The sequence below is a fragment of the Nerophis ophidion genome, linkage group LG07, assembly GCF_033978795.1.
Source record: "Nerophis ophidion isolate RoL-2023_Sa linkage group LG07, RoL_Noph_v1.0, whole genome shotgun sequence".
Taxonomy (NCBI): domain Eukaryota; kingdom Metazoa; phylum Chordata; class Actinopteri; order Syngnathiformes; family Syngnathidae; genus Nerophis; species Nerophis ophidion.
Window position 1 is genome coordinate 33,120,455 of NC_084617.1, and position 9,704 is coordinate 33,130,158.

A 9,704-nucleotide genomic window follows, 5' to 3' on the forward strand; every position below is an offset into this window, starting at 1 on the left:
GTACTTTCCCGGCCCGCCTGCAGTCCAGACCTGTCTCCCATCGAAAATGTGTGGCGCAATATGAAGCGTAAAATACCATAGCGGAGACCCCGGACTGTTGAACAACTGAAGCTCTACATAAAACAAGAATGGGAAAGAATTCCACTTTCAAAGCTTCAACAATTAGTTTCCTCAGTTCCCAAATGTTTGAGTGTTGTTAAAAGAAAAGGTGGTGTAACACAGTGGTGAACATGTCCTTTCCCAACTACTTTGGCACATGTAGCAGCCATGAAATTCTAAGTTAATTATTATTTGCAAAAAAAAAACAAGTTTATGAGTTTGAACATCAAATATCTTGTCTTTGTAGTGCATTCAAATGAATATGGGTGGAAAAGGATTTGCAAATCATTGTATTCCGTTTATATTTACATCTAACACAATTTCCCAACTCAAATGGAAACGGGGTTTGTATAAGGAAGGTATGAAGTTATAATGTTCCACCACAAGATGGGTGCATGTATAAGGAAGGTTTGAAGTTATAATGTTCCACCACAAGATGGGTGCATGTACTGTATAAGGAAGGTTTGAAGTTACTGTATACTGTTCCACCACAAGATGGGTGCATGTACAGGACTGTCTCAGAAAATTTGAATATTGTGATAAAGTCCTTTTTTTTCTGTAATGCCACTAAAAACATGAAAATTTCATACATTCTGGATTCATTACACATCAACTGAAATATTGCGAGCCTTTTATCATTTTAATATTGCTGATTATGGCATACAGCTTGAGAAAACTTAAAAATCCTATCTCAAAAAATTAGAAAATTTCCTCTGACCAAGTAAAAAAAAAGATTTATAACAGCAAAACAAAATCAAATGTTTGAAAATGTCAATTAATACACTCAGTACTTGGTTGGGAACCCTATTGCACAGATTACTGCATCAATGCGGCGTGGCATGGAGGCAATTGGCCTGTGGCATTGCTGAAGTGTTATAAATGCCCAGGATGCGTCAATAGCGGCCTTCAGCTCATTTGCATTATTGGGTCTGGTGTCTTTCAGCTTTTTTCTTTACAATACCCCACAAATTCTCTATGGAGTTTAGGTCAGGAGAGTTGGCAGGCCAATCGAGGACAGTAATGCCATGGTCAGTACACCAGTTACTGCTGGTTTTGGCACTGTGAGCAGGTGCCAGATCATGCTGGAAAATGAAATCATCATCTCCATAGAGCTTTACAACAGATGGAAGCATGTACACAGCTGCATTGACTCTGGACTTGATGAAACACAGTGGACCAAAACCAGCAGCTGACATGGCTCCCCAAACCATTGCTGACTGAGGGAACTTCCGTTGTCTAGAGTTCAGGAGTAGCTTGACCATGGGAATACGGCTATTGAAGCTGTATCTGTTGAAAAGCTCTATAGGAGATGATGATTTCATTTTCCAGCATGATCTGGCACCTGTCCACAGTGCCAAAACCACCAGTAACTGGTGTACTGACCATGGCATTACTGTCCTCTATTGGCCTGTCAACTCCCCTGACATGAACCCCATAGAGAATTTGTGCGTTATTGTGAAGAAGAAGCTGAAAGACACTGGGCCCAACAATGCAAATGAGCTAAAGGCCGCAATTGAAGCATCCTGGGCATCCATAACACCTCAGCAATGCCACAGGCCGATTGCCTCCATGCCACGCCATATTGATGCAGTAATCCGTGCAAAAGGATTCCCAACCAAGTCCTGAGTGCATTAATTGACATTTTCAAATGTTTGATTTTGTTTTGCTGTTGTAAATCTTTTTTTTACTTGGTCTGAGGAAATATTCAAATTTTTTGAGATAGGATTTTTGAGTTTTCTTAAGCTGTATGCCATAATCAGCAATATTAAAATAATAAAAGGCTTGCAATATTTCAGTTGATGTGTAATGAATCCAGAATGTATGACATGTTCATGTTTTTAGTTGTATTACAGAAAATAAAGGACTTTATCACAATATTCTAATTTTCTGAGACAGTCCTGTGTAAGGAAGGTATGAAGTTAGAATGTTCCACCACAAGATGGGTGCATGTATAAGGAAGCTATTAAGTTAGAATGTTCCACCACAAGATGGGTGCATGTATAAGGAAGGTATGAAGTGAGAACGATCCACCACAAGATGGGTGCATGTATAAGGAAGGTATGAAGTTATAATGTTCCACCACAAGATGGGTGCATGTATAAAGAAGGTTTGAAGTTAAATTGTTTCACCACAAGATGGGTGCATGTATGAGGAAGGTATGAAGTTATAATGTTCCATCACAAGGGGACGATGGTAGTGTTGGGGCATGATGGGACCCCTAATGTCAGTTTAGGAGAAGATCCCATCAGTTAAAGTGCAGAAATGACATATTGGCATGTAGAAAATAAGCTCCACCCACTGGGAGTAGATAGGAAGAGGTACTTCAAAGTGTCATCATTGTTTCTACCAAATAAGATGTGGTAATAACGTTTAGTATTTGGTGGCCATTATGGCATACACGTGTTCACCACCACCTGCCGTGTCACTTGGTCTACTACGTCGTTAGGAGGACTTCCTTAAATCTACACCCCTTTTTTTCCACCAAACATTGGCCAAAAACCACGCCTACAACTTATAGCATGTGTTGATCTGTCATTTTAATCGACACTCTTTGGGTCGAAGTCCAGAGGAGGATTTCCTTAAAGTACCACCCCTTTTTGTCAACCAAAAATGGAAGACCAAAACCAAAATGGCCAACCTTCCTGAGAGTTTAGTGAATCACACCTTTGTGTTTCCAGGTCCAAATGAGGGCAAATCAGCCAGTCATACGCTTCACCATGAACAAGCTCCTTCCACTACTTGTCGGCGCGCCTCCTCACCCAAGCATCATGTCCCTGCTGCCTCCAACCAGGAAGTAGTGGTGAGGAACCAGCCCAACATCTTGTGTCGCCGCAAGAGCCTCCCCTCGCCCAGTGAGACCCGCGTTATCTGTGTACCGTGGTGTACTGTGGCATGGTGTACCGTACCATGGCATGGTGTACCAAGGTGTAGTGTGCTCTGAAATACTGACACGCTTTCCTGCCTCAGGTGACGCCGCAGCCCGCAAAGCCAGCCCACCAAACAACCCTCTGTTTGTGGGGGCCACAATGTTGCCAGGGAAACCGGTCCTAACACAGCTGGCAGGACACATGGTGTCTTCTCCGGCAGGTACCACTCTTTTTAAGTCTTGTCTTTCAGGCACATTATTATTACTAGAATTCCATCATTATTATTATTATTATTACAATATAATCTTCATTATTATTATTGTTATTAGAATATCATTTTTATTAAAATTATATTGTTATTGTTATATCATTAGAATATCATCATTATTATTACAATATCATCATTATTACAATATCATTATTATTATTGTTGTATCATTAGAATATTATTATTATTACAATATCGTTATTATTATTGTTGTATCATTAGAATATTATTATTATTACAATATCGTTATTGTTATTATAAGTGGTAGAAAATGGATGGATGGATGGATGCATTATTTTTAGAATATTATTATATATAAGGGACGGCGTAGCGCAGCGCAACAGTGACCGTGCGCAACCCGAGGGTCCCTGGTTCAATCGCCACCTAGTACCAACCTCGTCACGTCCGTTGTGTCCTGAGCAAGACACTTCACCCTTGCTCCTGATGGGTGCTGGTTAGCGCCTTGCATGGCAGCTCCCTCCGTCATTGTGAGAATGGGTAAATGTGGAAGTAGTGTCAAAGCGCTTTGAGTACCTTGAAGGTAGAAAATCTCTTTTCAAGTACAACCCATTTATATCATTATTATTATATCATCATTATTATTATTTTATCATTACATTATCAGCATTATTATTATTTTTAAAATATCAATATTATTATCAGAATATCATTACAATTATGAGATTTGATGAGAACTGATGATGGGACTTGATGAGAATTGATGACTTGACGATGAGGCTTGGTGAGAATTGATGGTGAGACTTGATGAGAATTGAATATATGACTTGATGATGAGACTTGTTGATGTGATTTGATGAGGCTTGGTGAGAATTGATGATGAGACTTGTAGAGACTTGATGAGGATTGAATATATGACTTGATGAGACTTGTTAATGTGACTTGATGAGATTTAATGATGAGACTTAATGAATTTTGATAATGAGAATTGATGAGACTGGGAGATTTGATGATGACAATTTATGATGAGAATTGATGAGACTTGATTATGACAATAAATAACAAGACTTGATGGTGAGAACTAATAAAGAGACTTGATGAGAATTAATAATGAGACTTGATGAGGATTAATGATGACTCTTGATGAGAATTTTTTAATGTGACTTGATAAGAATTGATGCTGAGACTTGATGAGAATTTATAATGAGACTTGATGTTGACAGTTGTTGAGAGTTAATGATGAGACTTGATGAGACTTGGTGAAACTTGATATGGCTTGATGTGACTTGATGAGACTTGATAATAATGACACTCGATTATGAGACATTGATGATGTAAGTTGATGAAAGTTAATGCCATTTGATGATGAAAGTTGATTGAGAATTGATGGTGAGACTCTTGGGACTTAATGAGAATTGTTGTTGCGACTTGATTCTTGATGATGAAATTTGATGATGAGAAATGATAATTGATGATGGGACTTGGTAATACTTGGTGATGAGAATTGATGTGACTTAATGATGAGAAATGAGAATTGATGAGACCTGATTATGAGAGTTGATGGTGAGAATTGATGTGACTTAAAGAGAAATAATTGATGTGACTTGATGAGAAAGGATAATCAAGGATGACAATTGATGTGACTTGATGAGAGTTCATGAGAAATGAGACTTGGTGATGAGAAATGATAATGAGAAATGAGAATTTATGTGACTTGATGAGAAATGAGAATTGATGATGTGACTTAATGATGAGAAATTATAATTGAAGATTAGACTAGATGTGACCTGATGATGAGAAATGACACTTGATGATGAGAGTTGATGAGAAATAAGAATGGATGAGACTTGATAAGACTAGATGTGACTTGATGAGAAATCAAAATTGATAATGTGACTTAATTAGAGTTGATGATGAGAAATGAGGATTGATGGTAAGACTGGATGTGACTTGATGAGAAATAATTGATGAGTTAAATGAGAAACAACAGGTAACTGAAGCGTGTTAGCATCCAAAAGTCTGAATAACGTTTGTTTTTTCCAGCTGACAACTCAAACAGCCTCGCCTACTTGGCTCCTCCCACAAACAAGCTACAGCCGCACACAGAGGAGGCCCCGCCTCCTGTTTCCATGGTGCTGTCTCTTAGCTCTGCCGGATCCCACCCGACCTCAGACAGCAGGCAGGAAGTGGCGTACCAGGAGGACGGCGGGGCGAGCGTCAACGAGATGGGCTTGCTTGAGAGCACCGCCGCCACGGACCAAACCTCGATGGTTGCCTACGGGGAAGTGGGGCTAAATGGCCACATGGCGACTGACGAGAGCCTCAAAGGAGCCGTGTTGACTCCTCCCCCACTGCTGCATATGAAGGTGGGTGGGGCAAAGATGGAGGCCCATCCAAACACAGTGATGTCATCAGGGCCAGGGACAGAGCCACGGGGGGATGGGGTGTCATGGCGGCCGATGCCAAGGTTGGTTCCTCTGGGACTGAAAGGAGCCCCGCCCACCTGATTGTGTCATCACAGCAATGATGACTGATCAGACAGGTGAGATGATGGCATCATCACGCGGGTGAGATGATCTCATCACCACGCGGGTGAGATGATCTCATCACCACGCGGGTGAGATGATCTCATCACCACGCGGGTGAGATGACATCATCACGCAGGTGAGATGACGTCCGCACACAGGTGAGGTGACATCATCATCATGCAGGTGAGGTGACATCTGCACACAGGTGAGGTGACGTCATCATCACGCAGGTGAGGTGACATCATCACGCAGGTGAGGTGACGTCCGCATACAGGTGAGGTGACGTCATCATCACGCAGGTGAGATTTACTGGTTAGTTTGTTTTAAAGATGTATTTTTCTACCTTGTAAATAATTATTTAAATAAAGTCTTCATTTGCATCAAATGGTTAGTTTTTCTGCAAACAAATCAAGTATGTGATTGGTTCTTGAAAGGTGAATCAAATGTGATCAATTAGTAATCAATGATCACTTTCTCTATTTTGATTTCTGTAAATGTGATTTATTGTCAATTCTTGGTATGAAAAATATTTTTTTTGCTCAAGTTGTCCTTTCCGAAACATTATTATTGATCAGATGCTGTGTGGAGTTTGCATGTTCTCCTCGAGACTGTGTGGGTTCTACTTCGGCTTGCTCCCACCTCCAAAGACATGCACCTGGGGATAGGCCCCTCCCACCTCCAAAGACATGCACCTGGGGATAGGCCCCTCCCACCTCCAAAGACATGCACCTAGGGATAGGCGCCTCCCACCTCCAAAGACATGCACCTGGGGATAGGCGCCTCCCACCTCCAAAGACATGCACCTAGGGATAGGCGCCTCGCACCTCCAAAGACATGCACCTGGGGATAGGCCCCTCCCACCTCCAAATACATGCACCTGGGGATAGGCCCCTCCCACCTCCAAAGACATGCATCTGGGGATAGGCTCCTACCACCTCCACAGACATGCACTTGGGGATAGGCCCCTCCCACCTCCAAAGACTTGCACCTGGGCATAGGTTGATTGGCAACTTTAAACGGGCCCTAGTGTATGAATGTTGTCTATCTGTGTTGGCCCTGTGATGAGGTGGTGACTTGTCCAGGGTGTACCGCCTTCCTTGTCCAGAGTGTAAACCGCGTTCCTTGTGCAGGTTGTACCCTGCCCTCGTGTCCAGGGCCTTCCTTGTCCAAGGTGTACTTCGCCTTCTGCCTGAATGCAGCTCGGATAGTCTCCAGCACCCCTGCGACCCCGAAAGGGACACGCAATGGCAAAAGGATGGATAAGCACCATAGCCCCCCGCAACCCCAAAGGGAATAAGCGGACTGCGGTAGTAAATGAATGGATGGATGGATGAGCAGATGTTGGACAAGAGACCAGCAGGTGACAGCACTACATACAAGAGACCAGCAGGTGGCAGCACTACATACAAGAGACCATGTTTTCAACATTATCTTTACGCAACACATGCATGCAGCCTCCTAACTGTCATTTCTACACTGCTACTGAACGAAGATGTGATGCTCGCTCAATGTGAAGGAATAACTTTCTGGTTCAAGTTGTCATCACACAGATAAACACTTATTTTTGCATTTTGGATGAACATAAATTCCATCCATCCATTCCTACCGCTTATTCCCCTTTTTGGGTCGCGGGGGGCGCTGGCGCCTATCTCAGCTACAATCGGGCGGAAGGCGTTGTACACACCCTGGACAAGTCGCCCCTCATCGCAGGGCCAAAACAGATAACAGTCACACACTAGGGCCAATTTAGTGTTGCCAATCAACCTATCCCCAGGTGCATGTCTTTGGAAGTGGGAGGAAGCCGGAGTACCCGGAAGGAACCCACGCATTCACGGGGTGGACATGCAAACTTGAACATAAATTGTTTCTGGAAAAATACAAATCCGTAAAAAGAAAACAGCACACAATACAATTTTATGACAATATTTTAATGATTATCAACCAGTTTTTGTATGTTTTAAAATCTGCCAAGTGTAATACAAATCGAAAAACGGCCAAAATTGTGTTTTTTGATTTGCATTTTAGAATTGGAAATAGAATGAACGGACCAATATCAAATATAAAAAGGTAGACTTTCATTTTCATAAAGAATCAAACAAAATGTAGACAAATTTTTACAAATAAAGTATCAAATATAAAAAGTAAACTTTCATTTTTATGAATTAAGTATCAAATATATAAAAGGTAAACTTTTCTTTGTAGTAAAGCTGAATGTATTATCCCTCTTTTTGCTCTCGTGAGAATCTGAATGAAACAGGAAGTCGTTCGTCCCGTCACCAAAGTAAAAGTGCAGAGTGTAATTGCAAATGTTTATTTGAGACGAACACAATCGGGAAGTTGTATTTTAACCCCGCGATGGAGAGAGGAGGGGCCTTCAGATCGCTACTGAGCGAACTGACAACACAAACGTCACGACAAAGATCGTCCCAGTGCGAACTGTTGACTTTACTTTGAAAGTCCCTCACAGAAACGCGTGTGTCGTGGCTGCAGGGTGACCGAGACACTGATTTTTCAGCCCCTTTTTTCTTCTTCTCCTTCTCCCAGCTGACCACCATGCGGACCCGCAGCCAACGACCGGAAGCGCTGCACTACACGTGCTGACGCCGCCGGTTCGGCTGAGTTGACGGCGGTTGGGCTGTAGTCGTCATGCGGGAGAAGGCTGCTCGCTAGCCGGGGAGCTAAGATGAGCACCGACGGAAGTGGCGCGATCAGCCGCCGCATCAAGAACCTGTCAATCAAACTGAGGGGGCGGGGCCGCGACCCGCGCCAGCAGCTGGACGCCAAGGTGTGTCTGATTGTTTATCGTGTGCGTGCGCGCGCAGCTCAGGTGTGATAGCTAGCAAGGAGGCTAAAGCTAACTGCTCACGTGACCAACAAGTAGCATGGTCTACAATGATGTCGTCATAGTTGATGTTACACTGACAATCAAGAGGACTTGTCTTTCACAGCCAACAATGCTAACACGGTCGCACCTTCAACTCCTGCCTCGCTGATAACATGTCGTTGTGAGACTCTGACGTCAGCGATGCTAAAAGACGCGAGGTAGCAGGACGACTTAGAGCTGACTACACCGCAATCAGCTAATAGTAGCCAATAAGGACGATGAGCAAGCAGAGGAACGGCCTTTAAATGGTTTCTCGGTTTGTGCAGTAATTCTTTGATTATGCAAAGCCGTTGTTGCTGGTCTCAGATGACCATGGAGGTGCACCTGCTGGATGTGGAGGTCCTGGGCTGGTGTGGTTACATGTGGTCTGCAGTTGTGAGGCCGGTTGGATGTACAGCCAAATCTTCTGAAAGGCCTTATTGTAGAGAAATGAACATTCAACAGCTGTGGTGGACATTCCTGCAGTCTGCACGCTCCCTCAGAACCTGGGACACCTGTGGCATCGTGCATACCTGTGCAACAATATTGTTGTGTACTCAGCACCACCTGTGATCATGACTAGAAGCTAACCAGGACACGTGATATTTGTGACCATTATGATGGAATGTAGGGAGCTGTCTCACAGGATTGGACTTCTCCCCTGCAGGTGACCCTGGAAAAGGTCCTGGGGATCACAGCACCTGGCAACCGAGCGCTGTCATGTGACCCTCGGACTGGACTATTGGCGTATCCCGCGGGGTGAGAAACTTGCATGCCATGTGACTTTTGTGACAACATTTTTATCAATAACATTTATTGGTGGATCTATCAGAGGCCCGCCCCTCTGGACGGGTGAACTCTGGGGTCCGGTGCTGGGGTTGGGCAACAACCCAAAGCTATGTTTGATCATTCAGTCTCAACTTTTACCCTAGACCTGTACCCTAGACTAGACTCACATTCACCTCAACCAGCCCCTCTGTCTCTGGAACTAACGTCCTCCAGAGTAAAGTTGGCTATGGTTGAACTTCTTTTGATACGGTGCCACTTCTCAAACTGTGTCTGAAGTCCAGTTGCATAATCCCTAGGAATGACTCCTATTTGGTACCAGTCCAGAGATGTTA

The 9,704-nt window shown here is 43.3% G+C and overlaps 2 protein-coding genes across 9 annotated transcripts in view; both read left to right on the forward strand.

The window, feature by feature from the left end:
• The window catches only part of mgaa (MAX dimerization protein MGA a), a 53,990-nt gene extending 47,885 nt beyond the window's left edge, over positions 1-6,105 (forward strand). For 6 of the 7 annotated variants that reach the window (XM_061906018.1, XM_061906016.1, XM_061906015.1 and 3 more), the window contains exons 24-26: positions 2,778-2,951; positions 3,067-3,186; positions 5,236-6,105. In XM_061906018.1, the coding sequence (XP_061762002.1) occupies positions 2,778-2,951; positions 3,067-3,186; positions 5,236-5,699 (758 nt within the window). In that variant the 3' untranslated portion in view covers positions 5,700-6,105. The remainder of the gene's footprint in view (positions 1-2,777; positions 2,952-3,066; positions 3,187-5,235) is intronic. The other variant, XM_061906019.1, reaches the window with a different exon arrangement.
• Positions 6,106-7,879: 1,774 nt separating this feature from the next.
• The window catches only part of mapkbp1 (mitogen-activated protein kinase binding protein 1), a 14,715-nt gene continuing 12,890 nt past the window's right edge, over positions 7,880-9,704 (forward strand). Inside the window, exons 1-2 of one of the 2 annotated variants that reach the window (XM_061906021.1) lie at positions 7,880-8,505; positions 9,251-9,342. In XM_061906021.1, coding sequence (XP_061762005.1) covers positions 8,404-8,505; positions 9,251-9,342 — 194 coding nt within the window. In that variant the 5' untranslated portion in view covers positions 7,880-8,403. The remainder of the gene's footprint in view (positions 8,506-9,250; positions 9,343-9,704) is intronic. The other variant, XM_061906020.1, reaches the window with a different exon arrangement.